The 19,384-nt window shown below is 38.5% G+C and overlaps 1 protein-coding gene across 5 annotated transcripts in view; it reads left to right on the plus strand.

Moving 5' to 3' along the window:
• thsd7ba (thrombospondin, type I, domain containing 7Ba) overlaps positions 1-19,384 on the plus strand; it is a 969,622-nt gene that overhangs the window by 82,718 nt on the left and 867,520 nt on the right. For all 5 annotated transcript variants that reach the window (XM_059970235.1, XM_059970236.1, XM_059970238.1 and 2 more), the window contains exon 2: positions 3,274-3,448. In XM_059970235.1, the coding sequence (XP_059826218.1) occupies positions 3,307-3,448 (142 nt within the window). In that variant the 5' untranslated portion in view covers positions 3,274-3,306. The remainder of the gene's footprint in view (positions 1-3,273; positions 3,449-19,384) is intronic.

The raw sequence follows: 19,384 nt of genomic DNA on the forward strand, positions 1-19,384 counted from the left end.
CCTAAGTTCTGTGTCTCTAAAAAGACACAGACGGGGTACCTGGTGAAGTACTAAAGATCTCTTGCTGATCAACTGCCTGGAACGCACACTGAGATCTTTAATCTCTTGCTTTGGCAGTCTGACGTACTCACTTGTTTCAAGCAGACTTCAATTGGACTGATGCCTTAGAAGAACATAGTAACCTGCCTCAATGACTATCGTTGAATAGCACTTATATCCACTGTGATGAAGTGTTTTGAGAGGTTGGACTCCTGCCTGAGAAGCGATTTGGATCCACTCCAATTTGCCTGCCAGTGCAACATTCAACCTTGGAACATCTGGACAGCAAAGGTGTATACATCAGGATGCTCTTTATAGACTACAGCTCAGTATTTAATACCATCATTCCCTAAAACTAATCAATAAGGTCCTTTACCTTGGCCTCAATACCTCCTTATGCAATTGCATCAATTTCCTCACTTGCAGGATGCAGTCAGTTTGGATTAGCAACAATATTACCTCCACGATGTCCACGCTACAAGGTTGTGTGCTTGACCACCTGCTCTGCTCACTTTACACTTATGACTGTGTGGGTCAGCTCAGCTACAATATCATATTCAAATTTGTGGATGAATCTACATATAGGAGGGAAATTGAAAATCTGGCTGTGTGGTGCCATAGCAATAACCTCATACTCAATGTCAGCAAGACCAAGGAGCTGATTACTGACTTCAGGAGAAAGAAACACATGTGGATATTAGGTGAATACTCTTAATTTGGATACCCATCCAGTCCATGTAATTAGAAATGAAAGCAAGCAAGTGGATTGATTTGCATCCAAAAGTAAATTGTAGATTTACTTCTGCTTTCACAAGTGATTAACTTGCTAGTCTTTTAAATTCACACGAGTGATAGTTAAACTCCTTTCCTCCTTTCATCTGATGCAATATCACATGATAGAAAAAGGAAGTGTGAAGTAGATGATTATGCTCACTTTCTCCACAGATACTGGTACACCACACCTTTTAGTAGAAATTGCTTTGATTTATGGAAGTTTCATATAAAAGTGGTTCTACCGTTTCCCTTGTCTCCAAAGGTAGGTGGGCAAAGATCTAAAATTAGAATTGACTAATACAGACCTTCTTTTCAGTTATGGGTTGACCTTGTTTTTTTTAGATGTCTTTTTAATGACCGGTTTGACAAACCTGACAAACAAGCTCTCTGTTTGTTCTAAAGCTTTTGATCATTCCAGTGCATGCCATACTTTTAACCCTTTATTAATCCAATTCTGATATGATATTTTATTGCTTGTTTTCTTTCCTTCCTTGAAGGATAAATATAGCATCTACATTTCCTTGGAGATTATTCCACTATTTGCAAATGCTTCCTTGTTTTGCATATGTATCCACTGAATCTGATTTTATAATTCGAGTGTAATAGTTTGCTTACATTTGCATTAGTTAACCTTCCTGCAAGAAAGTCACATTCAAATCCTTGCTGATAAGTTTTTATTCCTGTCTTATCTGTCTGGAGAATTTAAAGTCGGTGTTCTTGGTTCACTGAACCATTCAGTTCCTTGTACAGGATTCATCACAAGTACTTTTAAAGACTGTGTCTTAATGAATTTATAAATATATAATAGTCAGAACCTTGGTCATCAACAGACCTATTAGAATCTGAAAAGTAGAAAAAAAGCTCAATACTTTCTTTACTACAAATGAAATTTTATTTTTCTAGTGTCCTCTATTTTTAATTTAATTCAAATAGTTTTGATTGAAATTAAATGTTAGAAGTAGGTGCTACACTTTAATTAGTGCATTTTGATAAGGCTTTGGCCTCTAATCTATCAAAATAGATTAGTATTTCATCTGATGTTATTTGGGATTAGTTATTGGCATGGTGGCATGTTACTAATACAGTGTCAGTGATTGGAGTTCAGTTCCTGCTGCTCTCTCTAAGGAGTTTGGGTTCTCTCCTATATTTTAGGGTTAGTAAGTTGTGTGCATACTATATTGATGCTGGAAGTGTGTCAACACTTGTGCTGCCTCAGGCACGTCCTTGATGCAAACAACACACTTTGCTGTATGTTTCAATGCTTCAATGTTCAAGCGTTAAACACAGCTAATCTGATTATCTTTAGTAGGCCTTCTGGACAGTCCTATATTTCCATTTAAGATCACTTTCACTTTCTAGCTTCTGTCACTATTTTGAGTCTCCCCTCCTCCACCTGTGTGTCATCTCTTCTCATCTCAGTACACCTATGACTTGCTAGCTCTTTTCCCATCACCTGATGAAGGGCCTGGACCTGAAACAATGATTATCCATTTCCCTTCACAAATGCTGCCTGACCTGTATTGTTCCCCCAATGCCCTTGTGTGTTCCCTCCTATCCTGCTTCATGGTTAATTGAGGAGTTAAAAAGAATATTCCCTGAGTAAGTGCTGGGAAAAGATAACAAAATCCATCTCTGCTGTTGGGCTCTATGTAACATCCTGTAGTAGTGTGCATTACAACACACATTGCCAATGAACAGTGATTTCTAACTTTGACTAGCCATATATAGAGGTCCTTGACTTGGAGAAATACTCACAATTCTCTTTGGTACAGCTAGCATTTACCAACTAAATCAGGGTCAATGATGGAGTTGCTAACAGATCAAGGCAATCTGTCTCTTTGATTGGTCAAAGTGCAAGCACAAAAGCCATCGCTGGAGAAAATCTATAACGTAGGAGAGTTTTGAGAACCATGGGTAAGTTCTGATGGGTCTCCCCAGGCATGCAACACTTATCACACACTAGTCTCAGATTATTCAGGTACTGTATCAAAAGAATTTACTTTCTGGAAGAGACTTCATAATTGAGAAAATCAATTCCAATTGTCTCTATCTCGGGAGCGTGATCCAAAGATCGACAACTGGGTCAATGCAGATACAAGCATCGGCAGTGGTTTAACCATCATGGTCAATATTATGTAGTCGAATTAAGATTCTAACAATAATAATAATATTATGTCTGAACAATTCTCTCATGTATGAATATAACAAGATTTATGCCATTGTTCTTCAGTGTGCAATCTCTCTGCTCGATCATTTATCTGGATATAAGGTTTGAAACTGGAAATCCAGAATTCTTTGAGAAATGACTGGAGATTTGATGTCCATATAATTGATTTTGGGCTACATTGGATAATTACTTTCTTCTTTAAAGAGGCCTTCTTTATAAACAAGGAAACATTGGAAACCGGATAAAAGGTGGATATGTAGCAGTTGCTAATTTTTTAATGATTTCTTCCTCAGAAACTGCAGTGTTAAGCTGAAATTCTCTGGACTATGAGCCTGAGAGATGAATCTGCCCTGCTGCGATGCACATGGCAGCGAATGAGAAACTCTATGATGCTTTGGATCTTCTTTTTTCTACAAACAGCAGATATTCTTGAAGCATCTAAAGAAGCACAGTACATCTGGAGATCAGGTAAAGCTTCAAAATATTCATCTCTTCCTCAGTGCAATGATTGCATCATAACTTCACTTGTACAGTTACAATTCTATAATTTAGGCAATTTGTTTACCCTGTACTGTTACACCACAGATTGAATTAGGATGAACTGTCTCCAATAGAAGTTACATTTACCCCACACTTTCAATGAGTAAGTCTTGCGAATAATTAGGTTTTTAATCACATACTGTTTAACCAAATAAATTGTCCTGTTTCATTATTTATGTCAAAATGAGTCAATATGCAAAATGGCATGAATTGTGATCCATACCATCACTGATTTCTGTCCTGTACAGTTACTTTTATAATAAATTTCACATCTTAACCATTTCCTCCTGTTATTGCAAATTTGTCATTGGATTTGTCTTTACCCTGCTTATCACTGGTAATATGATTATCCTTCAATTTACATTGTTCTTTTCAAATTTATAAAATTTCCAAAAGCATGCCTGGAGAATGTGTTACTAGATTGTAACTGAAGAGTTGGGATAGATAATTGAAAGCTTGGCTAAAAACTCAAGTGATTTTAAGTGGACTCTTAAAAACAAGTTGGAATGTGTCAGAGAGACAGTTTTAGGAGTAGTTCTCAAATGGGACACAGAAAACTCCAAATTAGCGTCAGAAGGAAGCATTATACAGAAACAGTTGCTTTCATCCTCTGAGTCTGCTCTGATCATGACCCATTTCATACCAGTCCTATAAAAATCCCATTTTTAATTCTCCCTACAGTCTAATCAATTTCCCTTAGACTTTTACCCCTCATCTCCACAACAGAAGCAACAGACAGTGGCCAATAAACTTAATCTAAATTCCACTTTCTTGCGTGGGATATCTGGAAAAAAGAAGCAAATTGTTGGCAGCTGTTTCAAAGTTGGAAATGGGGTTTGTGAGAGCTGTTGCTAAAGGAACTTAGTTGAAAACCAGTAGTTTAGAATTCTTCCTCAACTCAACGGATATTTTAACTGTGCCTGAGGACTATTAAACATGGATATGTAAATGTGATTATAACCAAATTAATAAGATATGTAATGACAGAAGCAACTATAGCAAGCTCCAGAAATTCTGCGAAAGGAAAGGTTGAAATGACTAAGTGATAATGAAAATTCCCAAAACTGAAAGAGCCATCAGAGAAGTTAAATGAACAGAGTTGTGGAAACCAAAAGTATTTCACCAATGTTCTGACAGTTTTGTGGTTTATCTAAAAAAAAAGTATCAGCAAAATTGCACACTTCATTTATTTGTGTAAAATGTCATGAATGTTGTTTGACGAATAAACTTAAATGTTTGTCTCTATTGACCACTGGCTGTGATTTGTAATTTTACTGACCTGAGGGATATCTGCTTATTTCTGGAGGAAAAGTAATATTGTTTATAACCACTAATTTAAAACATACTATTGTAGATTTTCACTTCAGAAAGTATTTTCACACTATATCATTCAATTACCTTGCAATCTGCTGAAGTAACCAATAAAACCACTTCCATCACCACAAGTGATGTGAAGATTTCTTGTTGAAGAGAAGCATGCATTACACCACAGTTCAAGTGTACAAAGCTGTGCCTAAAGTTATGTGAAATGATCATTAATCTGAAATGAAGAGAAGGATTGGCCATTGAGTCAGCAAGTGAGATATGCCATGGATGTTCTGCAGAAAACTTGTTGAATGAAGAATTATGGATTAATGAATATGTATTAAGGGACAGAAAAGAACTATGAATATGCTTTTATCATGAAAGCTTACTCTCAATTTTAATGATAGAGCAATGGTCAGATAATCTGCTTTTTAAGTGAATTTTCCATCAAAGGCTGGTAGGAACAATGGTCATTCATTATCCATTTTTACATTATCTCTTCATTGCATGCAGGAAACTTTTCTTGAAAAATCCAGTAGGGAATTTATGACTCCCACACAATTTCTCAGCTGTGAAACTGGAAAGAAAAATCCAGCATTTGAGTCTTGTGCTGATTAACTGAGAAATTGCATTTGGAAATCTGCCTCCTCAACCTTTGACAGATCACAAATAGCCCTTTGAATGCTGAGAAATGGCTGTAAGGTTGAAATGATCGATATTTTTGTTAATTCATGATTATTTTAAAATTTGCAAGTTTTAGTTTTTACGAAGTACTGTATGTGAATCACTTTCATCTTTTTCTGTACTTTTTAATGCGTCTAAGTGACGGCTTCAGTACTAGAATAGATTAGCTCTCTTTGTCCTGTGTACCGTACATTGAAACATACAGTGAGATGCGTCATCTTGCAGGACAAATGCAATCTGAAGATTATGCTGGGCCAACCAGCAAGTGTGGCCATGCTTCTGGTGCCAACATACCATGCCCACAACTAACTGTAAGTCTTTGTAACGTGGGAGAGAACAAAAGCTGTTGGTCTCGGGGAGAATTTACAATATCCATACAGACAGGAGTGGAATTAAACCTGAGTTGCTGGAACTGTAGAGTGCAATGCTAACCATTATGCTAGCATACCACCCTATTCAAATATATTTCACGCTTAGCATTTAGCAAACAGGGGGTGTGCCTTACCAGTTCTATGTACAGGGTTTGCTCTTGCTCTACTACGTCAATGCATTTCTCTTCAGAGGAGTCTCCTTAGCAGATTCTCCCAAGATATTCCTGCCAGTTGGCCAACACAAGGTAGGTGTGAATGCAACAGGCAGGCTGATCAGTCAGCGTGGGCGATTGCTGTGGCTGGGAGACCCTGGGCTGATCTTGGTGAGCAGTGATTTTCTTTTGCTGTTCTTCATAGCATGACAGTCATGAAATGCACATGGTTTCCTCAAGTGTCACTTGACAAGATTATTTTTACTGATACTGGTGCACTTTTAAACAAACACAAAAATAATAATCACAAAGGAATAGCAAGGAAATACACTTAGTGGCCCCTTTATTAGGGGTACATTAGAAGTGAACATGGTGTGGTCTTCTGCTGCTGGAGCCCTTGCATTTCAAGGTTCCACATGCTTTCCATTCAGAAATACTCTTCTGCACACCACTGTTGTAACCAGTCCGGCCATTCTCCCCTGACTCTCTCTTTAACAAGGCATTTGCACCCACAGAAATGCCACTCACTGGATGTTCGTTTGTTTTATTTTGCACCATTCTCTGTGAACCCTAGAGACTTCGGTGGAGGAAAATCTTAATAGATCAGCAGTTTCTGAGATACTCAAGCCATCCTGTCTGGCAACAACAATATGGCCACTGAGTGAATTTCCTTGCTATTCCACGGTCAAAGTTACTTACATCAAATTTCTTCCCCATTCTGATGTTTGATTTAACAACAACCGAACCTCTTGACTCTGTCAGCATACTTTAGTGCTTTGAATTGCTTTCACTTGATTGGCTGATTAGATATTTACATTGACGTACAGCTGCATCTTGTAAAGTGTCCACTGGGTGTATATGATTAGTACTTTTAATAGTTGATGTTTTGACTTGATGTATAGCTGTAAATTGTAATTAAAAATAATTAAGACCATATTTTATACAGCTGCAAGCTCAGAAAATAGCTGGAACAAATAGCTGAAGTTAGGACATAATAAAACTTTGCTTGTGCAAATTTTAAAACCAGACTCCCTCTGTGTTTGGTACTTCTGCTTTGTTCTGAGCAGTGTAATAATAATTGCTGCTCCAGATGCTGCTGATGTGATAAAGAGATTGATTAATTTGACTTGAAAGGGCATTTGCTCATAGAGACTCTGGATCTTAGCACCAGAGAGGAGGAATCAAGAATCCCAGAAGTGTTATGAAACTTTGTATGTGTTTACATTCAGCTGCTGCTGAAGTGACTACTCTGCAACTTTTTTAAGATGCTTGCAGCACAAACAAATATTTATTTTTCCCCATTCCTTGAAAGTGGAATTGCCTTAATTACTTATGGATCCAAGAGATTTATAGAATCAAAACTTTTGTTTTCAAAGCATAAGATAGCAAATCAGTAATTGCCTTTTGAAACTTTACTGTTGGCAGCCCGCATCGCTTCTATTTCGTGCACGTTTGCCCTCACCCTATCCACCCACTACCCCACCAGGGATAGGGTGCCTCTTGTGCTCACCTATCACACCTCCAGCCTTCACATCCAGCATGTAATTCTACGTAACTTCCACCATCTACTACAGGATCCCAACACCAAGCACATCTTTCCCTGCCCCCCCCACCCACTTTCTGCTTTCCACAGGGATCGCTCCTTACGTGGCTCCCATTTGTCCCTCCCCACTGATCTCTCACCTGCCACTTATCTTTGCAAGTGGAACAAGTGCTACACCTCCTCCCTCACTACCAGTCAGGACCACAAACAGTCTTTCTAGGTGAGGCGATACTTCACCTGTGAGTTTGTTGCGGTCATTTACTGTATACGGAGCTCCTGGTGTAGCCTCACGTATATCAGAGAGACCCAACGTAGATTGCGAGATCACTTCGCTGAGCACATAACGCTCCATCCGCCAGAAAAATTGGGATCTCCCGGTGGCCATTCATTTTAATTCTACTTCCCATTCCCATTCAGACATGTCAGTACAAGACCTGCTCCACTGTTGTGATGAGGCCACACTCAGGTTGGAGCAGCAACGCTTTATATTCTGTCTGGGTAGCCTCCAAGCTGCTGGCATGAACATGGACTTCTCGAACTTCTAGATATTTCTCCCCCTCCCCGCCACCTTCCCCTTCACCATTCCCCATTCCATTTCCCTCCCTCAACTGTCTTCTGTCGTGTACCATTCAGCTGGGTCTTCCAACATAAAGAAACAAACTACAATAAATTCAGAGTGGATCAAATTATCAGTGCATTACTTGCAAGGGGAGGTATACTTCCAGCCAAGTTTCATCTGGAAATATAGCTCCGATCTTCTGTTTCAACCTAAGCACCTTTATACTTTTGTGACAAAGAACAGTGACTAGGTTGCTCTATTCCATAACATTACATTCCTCCATTATCTTCATCCGTATCTCGTTCTCACATTTGATCTTTAGAAGTTCCATCCTTCTCCCCATTATCAAAACTCCTGTTAAAAAAATTGCCAGTCATCAAAGAAAATAGTCTATTCCCATGTAACACATGTAAGTTTTCTCACTCAAACCAGCAAAGCATCTTAGGGTTTCATAGGCCCCATTTCATTACATTACATTTTACAAAGTTTACAAATTCATAAAGATTTCAGGGTTACAGATATATTTCCACATCTCCTATCAGATTGCCCATTATCTCTTTCACCAGCTGACTTCCCAGCTCTTTACTTTGCCCCTCCCCTCTCCCTGTTGCCTACGACCTTGTAATTCTTCCTTCCCTCACCCTGCCTTCTCATTCTGACTCGGCTGAGTTCCTCCAGCATTTTGTGTATGCTACTTCACAATCTGTTCGGTTTCCTCTTTCTCTGATAGTATTTCAGTCCACCCAATTATCCCTTCATTTTGAGTTTGGTATCTTAGCATACTTATCCCGTGCCTGCTTAAGGGTCTACAGTATCCTTGTTCCAACATGGAGAGCTTAATTGTGGTTCTCAAAATGGTCAGAGCGAGCCAGAGGCATGGTCGAGATGGAGTCAGGTTGTGTGAAGTGGAGAAAAATCAGAGCGGAGGAGATTTAGAACTCATCCACCTAAATCGAGAGTGACAATTTGCCCCGCTGTATGACGAACCGAGGCTGAGGCTGTGGGCCTGCTCCAGGCTTTCTGATTACAGGCTCACTTTAGTTCTGAATACCATTGCTTGCTTTTATTGTTTGCAGGATTTGTGTTTTTCTCTCTCTGTCTGCCCATTGAGTATTTGTCAATCTTTTTTTTAATGGGTTCTTCCAGGTTTCTTGTTTTGTGGCTGCCTGTAAGGAGATGAATCTTGAGGTGGTATAATTTATCCATACTTTGATACTAAATGTACTTTGAGCTCTGAACTTTGATTAACCACCTTGGGAAGAAATCTGCATGCCTTAATGTTGTCCCTGACATCATGTTTACTCAAGCTAATTTACATTACTCGTAACCATCTTCTGAGCTGGTTTAATTGTTATACTAAACCTCTGCAGTCATGCACAGTTAAACAAACACCCAGTGAACAAATTCTCATCGAGATTTCAATATAGCAAAGAAATACCCAGCACAGTTGATGCAGTAAAGGCTAATCAGGAAAATGCAAAAATCAGGGGAGCTTTGCTATAGTTTATACCAACACACCAAATAAGAGCGGGAGTAGGCTGCTCAGTTCCCCAAGCCTCCCCTGCTGCTCAGTTTGATCATGGTTGATTTATGCTGGCCTCGAATCTTTTGTATCAGTCCCCCATAACCCTCAATTCTTCACGCTTTCAAATACTGCACTGCACCATAAGTATATCAAATGATCTGACCACTCCCATTCTATGTGGCAGGGAATTCCATACGTCACCTCACACTATAGGCTCGTGATGAATGATCTATTACTGTAAATCCAAGCTAACTTGGATAACTCTACAATGCATGGGGATAACAATGAAAAGGTCATTTCTAATAAATAAACATGTTTAGGGTAAATATGATTAGGGTAAAAATAAACATTAAAGTTTGAATGTTCCTTTCAAGTGAAAATGAAGGTAGTTACTGTATGAACACTGACACACCCGTGCAAATTTACTGCTAACCAGGAAACAATAATTTAACATACCAGTATAAACTTAGATCAAATATGTATTGACAAAATACCTCAAACTATAACAAACACAATAATACTATATAATGAAAAATAAAGAGAAAGCCCATCATAATTACAAATAATAGTCTATATTGTGCACATAATTGTTGGAGCTCACTTTTGCTTCTTTTCATTTACTCACAACACTGAAACGGTTTTGTGTCGATGAACCTGTCCTAGGAAGCAAATATTCATGCAACTTCCAAGAAAGCACCATCCAACCTTCATCAACGTTGTGCGCTAACCAGCTAAATAAAGCTTTTCTCTATATTCTCTGCGAGATCATTGCCTGCATGAGGATTTCCCAACATCAGTACATGTCCTTCCAAATGGGTTCTGTGAGAGTTTCACTATGTTCCTCTCTGATGTTCATTATCCTTTTCCATTCTCATTCTTTCTTCTTCTTTGATCCCACACTCTGTCTAGAAAATAGCTTTCTTCAATTTTTTCCTGCACTACCTCGATGGGAAAAAATGTTAACTAAACAAATTCTTCTGGCTAATTCAACAAGCCTAACTAAATCGTAATTTTAAACAGTAGAAATGAAATTCTCAATTCTATAACATAATTAAAGGAACACATTGCATTTTGAGAAAATCTGCAGGAAATAAAATACCCAACAGCGTAACTGAACTAATAAAATAATACATGGTTTTAAACCAGGGTATTACACAGAGATTCACTATTCTTTTGTCGGTGACTCCACCACAGTTGGATACCTCTTAATGCCTTCCCTCTCAAGCTCCTTTAGGATGACATGTTTGATCAGTAATACTTTCAAACTCAGCGGAAGGCAAAGCAAAACTGTCTAGCCCGTTTTGATTAGACCATCATACTATCTCAGGAATTAGCCTAATGAATCTCATTATGACTTCTTACCTACGTCCTTTTTAGCTAAGTGGATCAAATAGAATACAGTATTTTAGGGCAAGGTCTTGCTAACAGTCTGTACAACTCAACAAAACCTCTGGATTGTTAAACAACAACCCCATTGCCATAAACGCCAATATACAATTTGTTTACATCATCGTCCTATGGCAGACCTGCCTGCTAGCTGTGATTCAGGCGCCAGAGCATTTAGTTCCCTCTGAACTGAGCAGCACAGCAGTGTAGTGGCTAGCACAGCACTTTACAGCACCAGTGACCCACATTCCATTCCTGCCACTGTCTGTAAGGAGCTTGTATGTTTTCCCTGTGACCACTTGGGTTTTCTCTAGGTGTTCTGGTTTCCTTCCACAGACAAAGACTTACCGGTTAGTAGACTTTGTAAATTGTCCTGTGAATAAGCTAGGGTTAAATCGGTCGTTGCTGGGCAGCAGAAGGGCCAATTCTATGCTGTATCTCAATAAATAGCTAACTTCAACCCTTGTGGTCTCTCCATTTAGACAATAATCTTCCTTAACATTCTCCTTAGTGAAGTGCATGACCTCGTACTTCACCACATTAAACTCCACTTTCCAGACAGTCATCTATTCACTTCCTCCATCTACTGTACCTTCATTGAGTGATTACCTATAGTATTTGTACTTTCAGCCAACACTTCCAATTTTGTTCTCGTTAACCAGGACAAGTCTAAAGTCATTGGGAGGTTGGACCTAATAGAAATAGCACTTATGCTTGGGATAGAGTGGTTCTGGTCTTGTTAACATTCCACGCCCTGTAAAGTCTTGTGGTAATCATGCAGGAATTTTCCTGATAAACCAATACTCCTATATGTTGAATGCTATTGAGAAGGAGCAATAAGGTCAGCAAAGTCACAGCATATACGTCAAGTAGATTGACTTTAATATCCATCATCACCCGTGAAACTGTAAAACAAGCTGACAGACAAACCAGCCAAAATGTTTCTGTAGCAGGTAGTGAGAATTCAACACAAGGCAAAACATTATTTGAATTTATTCTTGTAAGTCATGTATTCAAAGTTCAAAGTAATTTTATTATCGAAGTACATATATGTCAGCATATACAACCCTGAGATTCATTTTCTTGTGGGCATGCTCAATAGTCCCATAATAGAATCAATGAAGGTCTGCACTAACTTGGGTGTCCAACCAATGTACAAACAACATTGCAGACACACCTGCCAGTAAGAACAGTGATGTACGTATTAATGGCCAAGCAAGGGTACTATCCCCACAGATAATCAATTAAACTATAATGAGGTTATTCACCTAGCCACCAGAGCCCTAAACTAGTGGTGTGAAGACATGAATTTGAGTCAGGTTGTGTTATTTGGGGACTAAATTAAAATAAATTTGAAATGAAAATCTAGCAAAGAGATTGGGCATAATGAAACTATAGGGATATTGTAAAGATCCATCTTGTGGTTCACTGTAACTCAGGAAAGGAATACAGTCATTTCTATATTAATGCAATTGACTCTGAATTGCTCTCTGAACAGGCCCAGTTGGTCACCCTGTGCGAAGGCAATGGTGGTCTAACCACAACTATCATCCTGTGAATGAATAAATAAAATTACAAATGGTCATGGGTAATGTGCAGACATAGTAGGTTAATAATACTAATCAGAATACCTTCTGAAAAATAGAATTTAGTTCTTTCGTGACTCTCCAAGGGACCAACCATAGATGTGATAATTCAGAATCAGGATTATTATTATTGACATTTGGTGTGACATTTGTTGCATTGTGACAGCAGTCCAGTGCGGGAAATAAACATTATAATAAATTACAAAAAAAATATAGTGCAAAAGTGTAATGACCAGGCAGTAGTCATGGACTGAATACTGATGTCGGAAGGGGGAAAAAAAACTGTTCCTAAAGCATTGAGTATGTGTTCTTAGGCTCCTGCACCCTCTCTTTGGTAGTAGTAATGAGAATATGGCATGTCTTGGATGATGAGGATCTTTAATGATGGAGTAGGACTTTTTGAGGCATCTCCTCTTGAAGATACTCTTGATGGCATTGAGGGTTGTGCCCATGATGGAGTATACAATCCTCTTCATCCTCTTTCGATCCTGCATTTGGAATCTCCATTCTAGGCAGTGTTGATTGCTCTCCACTGTATATCTGTAGAAATCTGCAAATGTCTATGGTGATATAACAAATCTCCTCAAACTTCTAATGAAGCAGAGCCTCTGATGTGCCATCCTCATGATTACATCAATGTACTTGGCCCAAGATAGATCACCAAGATGCTGATTCCTAGGAATTTGAAAATCCTCAATCTTTCTACCTCTGACCCTTCAATGAGGACTTGTGTGTGTTCTTCCACTTCCTCCTTCCTGAAAAACCACCATCAGTTCCTTGGTCTTACTCAATAGTCCTTGGAAATATATCTTCCTCAAGATCAGTGGACTGCTGTTATACCAAATGAAAATGATTCAAATCTGACAAATTAAAAATCAACATCCATGAAGCATTGTGAGACATTAGCATCAGCAGAATTGTATTCCATCACTGTATGTGACCTTATAAATGGGCATGTCTGTTCATCTGTGTCAACTCAGTTCCAAAACTGGATCAAAATGGGTTCTGCAGAAGAATATGCCAAAAGCACATGAATAATATATAAAATTTTGATTTGATGAGCCAAAATTTGATCAAGTGTATATAACAAACCAATATTTATTGAATAAGAATGTAATTACTTGGATGATAAGACACAAGACAGAGGAGCAGAATTAGGCCATTCAGCCCATCGAGTCTGCTCACCCTTCCATCATGGCTAATCAATGAACGCTCTCAACCCTATTCTTCTGGATTCTCCCCATAAACTTTGATGTTCTGACTAAACAAGAAGCCTCTACTTTAAATATACCCAATGACCTGGCCTCCACAGCTGTCCGTGGCAATGATCTCCACCACTGTCTAGCTAAAGAAACTCTAGATGGTGAGATGTGACCTTCCTGTCAGATCATGCACAGCTGGAGTATTAGCACTGTAATAATTCTAGCCTATACTGTGCACAAGACAACTTTCTATCTACCTCTGGAATGCACATTTTCAGGGAACAAATGGAAAGGGATGCCCTTGTTGATATTATATCCATATTTTTACAAGGAATTTTCAAATTTCAAATTGCCACTTCCAAGGAATTACAAACCTATATTCCAATAATTTGTGTTTAATTTATATCTCTTTAGCAATTTGCTGTGTGGCAATCTGCTCCTTACTTTTTTTCATGAGTGACAAAGCTGGATCAAGTGTCACACCTTGAAACTCCAGTCTATTTCAGGAGTCGTACAGACATGCTCCCTGTACTGGTACTTGGAAAATGTCAGACAAGCTCTCAGAGAATGCAACCAGAAGTGCTTGGTTCAATTTCGAGTTAGGTGTAGTTTTATCTGGAGCTCAGCGGCTACATAATGTACTGCATGCTGAGCAAGGTTTGTGACTCGTTGTCTAACATTGCATTCTTTCAATGGAATAAAAAAAAGGCAGCCATGAAAAAGATAAAATACTAAGAGAATCAAATTGATTTGAACATAAGGATGGACAGAAGGTCATTAATGTAGTGAATTACTATTTCTTGGAGATAAATACTTGGGAGAAAGCTAACAACGAATCATTAAACACTGATCATAAATCTTGAGTGTTCTCTTTGCAAAACAGATTTTTGAGTGCATAGGGCTGAAAAATCAATGTTGTTTTTTTTTTCCCAAGACAGTTGGACTGTACTCCAGGGTGTTTAAAGAGATGAGGAAAAAGGATTTGTGAAACTTTTTGCTGTTTTGAAGGAGGAAGGAAATGCTGGAAAATTTAAAAAAAAAGAAATATACAATGTTATTTCTCATTTTCCAAAAGCAACCTCAATGAGAGACAGGAGAAACATAACATGGGTATCAACCAAAGGCTGCTAGTTATTTTCGGCCAACCAGCTGGACAGAAAGGATTTTAGCTTTTCTGTTTCCTCCTCCTGGTGCATGGATCTCTCATTGCTGTGTCTTTGTGACAGTGATATTGCACAGCAAACTACCCCAGGATCTGAGAGCTGCTATGCTGAGCCCTGCAAGGTCCAAGCAATAGTTGCCACTTAAGCTTGGTGCTCGACTTACAGTTGCGCATCATCTGGTCGTGGAGAGTGAAGTCCCTTTGGGTTGTGATTAATTTCAGTTGTCATGTTGCACACTTAATATGAAATACGTGCAGTCAATCGCATCCTGCTATGCAGGAGAAGCTTATAATCCTTGCAAAGCCACATGTTTGCTCCACCTGCTCCAGTTAAGGCACTAGGGCACAGTATGCCTTTCAATGGAGAGCACCGACAACCTTTCTTATGTAAGAGAGGAAGGCAAACTGTGAGATGTTTCAAATATGCATCACAGGCAAAGCCTTCCCCACCACTGAGCACACCTATACAAGGAGCCACCAGTTTCAGGAACAGTTATTACTCTTCAACTATCAAGCTTCTAAACTAGTATGGATAACTTCACTCACCCCAACTGATTCCTCAGCCTATGGGCTCACTCTTTAGTCTCTACAACTCATGCACTCAGTATTGTTTTGTTTTATCTATCAATCAATCAATCTATCTATCTATCTATCCATTAATTTATTTATTCATTACATTTTTTATTTGCACAGTTTGTTTTCTTTTGCACATTGGTTGGTTGCTGGTCTTTACTTGTGAGTAGTCTTTCATTGATTCTATTGTATTTTTTCCATTCAGACTACCTACAAGAAAATGAATCTCAAGGTAATATATAGTGACATATACAGACTTTGATAATAAAGTTATTTTCAACTTTGAACTTTATGTCCAGCTTCAACCTGAGTAGAAGGAATCAGAAGCAAAATGTTTCCTGGCAGCCACCACCTTAACAGCCACTGTCAATGAACTTCTCATCTATCTGTTGATTATTGTGATAGAAGCAAGTGACAAATTTCAGTAATGATATCCTCAAGTGAAGTTCTGATCTTGCATGCACCCTCTCTACTGGTGTTGATAAAGAAAGATTGTTCCCTGAATGCCCTAGTTAAACATGATTTCCTGATTATTTCACTTCTCTCTGGCATCGTCTTGCTTCCATCTCTTTGAGTGACATTTTTTGCTTTGCTTGTCCACTGATTGTTCTGTCACTCACACTTCCAGTACTAATCAATTGTTCCCATGTATATGCATTGATTTGTTCTGCTGCCTTCCAGTCTGGGCAAGGTGGTAAACTATTCTCTGTACACTTCTGAACTTCAAAGAACTCCAGAAAGTACCAAGCACTTTTATAAATATAATAAGGAAATAAGCAATTGGAAGAACATTGGGACGATTGCAGCTCCAAGCTCCAACAAAGCAGACTAGTGTCAAATTTGCATTGACACCATAAACTAGTTGCAGTGTCAAATAACAGTCTGGATAGTTGCATGTAATACAATGTAATTCTCTTCATGAAGGGATGAAAATAAATCCACAGTGGAGGATACCAGATTAAAACTTTGGTGCTTCTGGTGTGCAAATGTTACATGTTGTGTAACTGAATTTTGTGCTTTTTGGTATTATTCCTTTGTACAACAATAATTACATTTCCATAGTATTTCATGTTTCTTTTTAAAAACTGTTGTCATGAAAGGTGCTTCAGAAAGGAAGGATTTTTAAAATTTCATTTGTGATCAATAGTTGTAATATATTACAGGAATTTTTTTTTAGATATTTCTCTTTGTACTTGAAAGCACAAGAGTGTGCATACATGGAGATTTTTGTCAATACTGAAGTTCAGCTTTGCTAGACAGGTCTCATATTGAATCCATCAACACTCATGAATATCTTTAAATGATAGATATTTTTAAATCCTTTAGGTTTAATGAGCTTTCAGGTAGTGCAACCCATTTGGAATTTCTCTTTGGAGCGTGAGGAATTGTGCATGTGGTCTCAGGGCAGCAATGTCTAACTGGCATAAATAATGTGCCATGGGCTGGTCTTTGATAAATGAGTTATGAATGGACTTGATTACTGGCATTGATGCTGCCCATATCTATCCCAATCCCTCAGGATATGCCAGAGCCCAGTGCAATGGCAGATCGAGAAAAACATTTCAATGCACTGGAGGGAAATAAACTTTGGCATCTGGCTGACCGCTCTGCTCTGTCTGCCAAACATGGTTTGATGTCAGGATCATTAAATGTTCCTGAGTTTCCATAAGATTCATAGAACATAGAAGAGTTAGCACAATACAGGTCCTTCAGCACCTATGCCATTATAGATGTTGAAGTCTGATCAAATTAATTTGAAGAAAATAATCAAATGAAAATCCTTCTGAATGCCTGCTTAGAAGTAGTTTTAAGAATAATGAATTGCCTATACATATCCTTCCTACATAAGATGCTCCCCTTTATTGAAATGACTTGCCTTAAGTTTGCAAAACAGTGCACACACTCCTGTATACATTGATCAACACAAGAAATAGAGGTAGGACCTTTGTAAAGCTATCAGGGATACCAAGGGACAAAATCAGTCCAGAATTGAGTCCCTAATCAGCTGTCAGTTGAAGCTTGCATATTATAATGGCCCTGTGCCCACTGGAATTGAGAAGAATGAGGAGAGAATTGTATTGAAACCTATTTAATGTTGCAAGCCCTAAATAGAGTGGACATGGAGAGGGTGTTTCCAATAGTGGGAGAGTTGAGGACCAGAAAGCACAACCTCACCATATAAAGACTTTGCTTTAGAATAGAGATGAGAAAAATTTCTTTAGCCAGAGGCTAGTGAACTTACGGAATTCATTGTCACAAGCAGCTGTGGAAGACAAGTCACTTGGTGTATTTAAAGTCAAGGTTGATAGGTTCTTAATTAGCAAGGACATCAAAAGTTACAGAGGAAGGCAGGAGAATCTGGTTGAGAGGGATAATACATCAGCCATGATAGAATGGTGGAACAGACTTGATGGGTAAATGGCCTAATTTTGTTCATATGTCTTATGATCTTATGGTCCACAGCTATGGCATTTTTAACCAGATCATTTTCCCGATACTATATTTCTAAGTACTTTAAGACTGTTTATTTATCATTGGAGAATTTAACTGGTGATATTAGAACTTAAGCTTGGCTTTTAAGCTGACTTAAGTCATCTTTCTACCAGGATAAAAAATCGTGAAACAAACTAAATCCTGTAATCAGCTGAACTGAACACGTTTAACAATGGTATACAAATTTTCAGGGAATAATAGAAAAGAACATTTTGACATGGCATAAGGGACTGATCTACCTTAATTGGATAGCGGTTGTACTAATATAACTCCGTCATTTTGAAAAACACAACTTTGCATTTTGTATATGCATCATTACTTCCTACCTCTGCAAGCTGTAGGGTTGGTGAAAAGGCAGTATTTTGTGTCCAAAGCAAAAAAAAAAGCAACAAGTGCCTCTTTGTCACTGAGCCTCTCTTATTTCTAATATACAGTAACTGAAATTGTCCCTTGAACATACATTCAAACATATTTTTGTTACATACAAAATTAGTAGACTAATTAGAAAATTAGTTAGAATGTCCTCTGTGACTTCTGTCATCAGTGCTGTTGATCAACACTTTTTGGAAAAACTATTTTATGTTAATTATCATGCCAAATCCACTATTATTTTCAATAGCTCTTCTTTCTTCAGATGTTCTCTAATGGGCAGTGCAACATCACAGGAATATCTGATTATCAAGCAAGTGAAACGTTTTGCCAAATCCTGCAAGAAATTCTTCCTCTGTGGATTTTAAGACCATAAGACCTAGAAGCAGATTAGGCCATGTGGCCCATTGAGTCTGCTCTGCCATTGAATCATGGTTGATCATTTATTTTCTCCTCCTGAAACCCAGTTCCCGCCCTTTTCCTGTAACCTATGATGCCATGTCCAACCAAGAAACTATCAATCTCTGCCTTAAATACACCCAATGACCTGGCCTCCACAGCTGCCTGTGGTAAGAAGTTCCACAAATTCACCACCCACTGGCTAAAGAAATTTCTCCACATCTCTGTTTCAAATCTATCCCGGGGCTGTGCCTTCTTATCCTAAACTCACCCACCATGGGAAACATCCTTCCCACATGTATTCTGTCCAGGCCTTTTAACATTTGAAAGGATTCATTGAGATCACCCCTCATTCTTCAAAATTCCAATGAGTATTACAATTCCACTTTCTTGCCCATGCTCTTAATCTGCTTAAGTCCTTCTGCAGCCTACCTGTTTCCTCAAAACTACCTACCCCTTCACCAATCTTTGTATGATCTGCAAACTTGGCAACAAAGCCACCTATTCCATTGTCTAAATCATTGATATGCAACATAAAAGAAGTGGTCTCAACAC

Source organism: Hypanus sabinus, chromosome 5 (genome assembly GCF_030144855.1).
Source record: "Hypanus sabinus isolate sHypSab1 chromosome 5, sHypSab1.hap1, whole genome shotgun sequence".
NCBI classification, from domain to species: domain Eukaryota; kingdom Metazoa; phylum Chordata; class Chondrichthyes; order Myliobatiformes; family Dasyatidae; genus Hypanus; species Hypanus sabinus.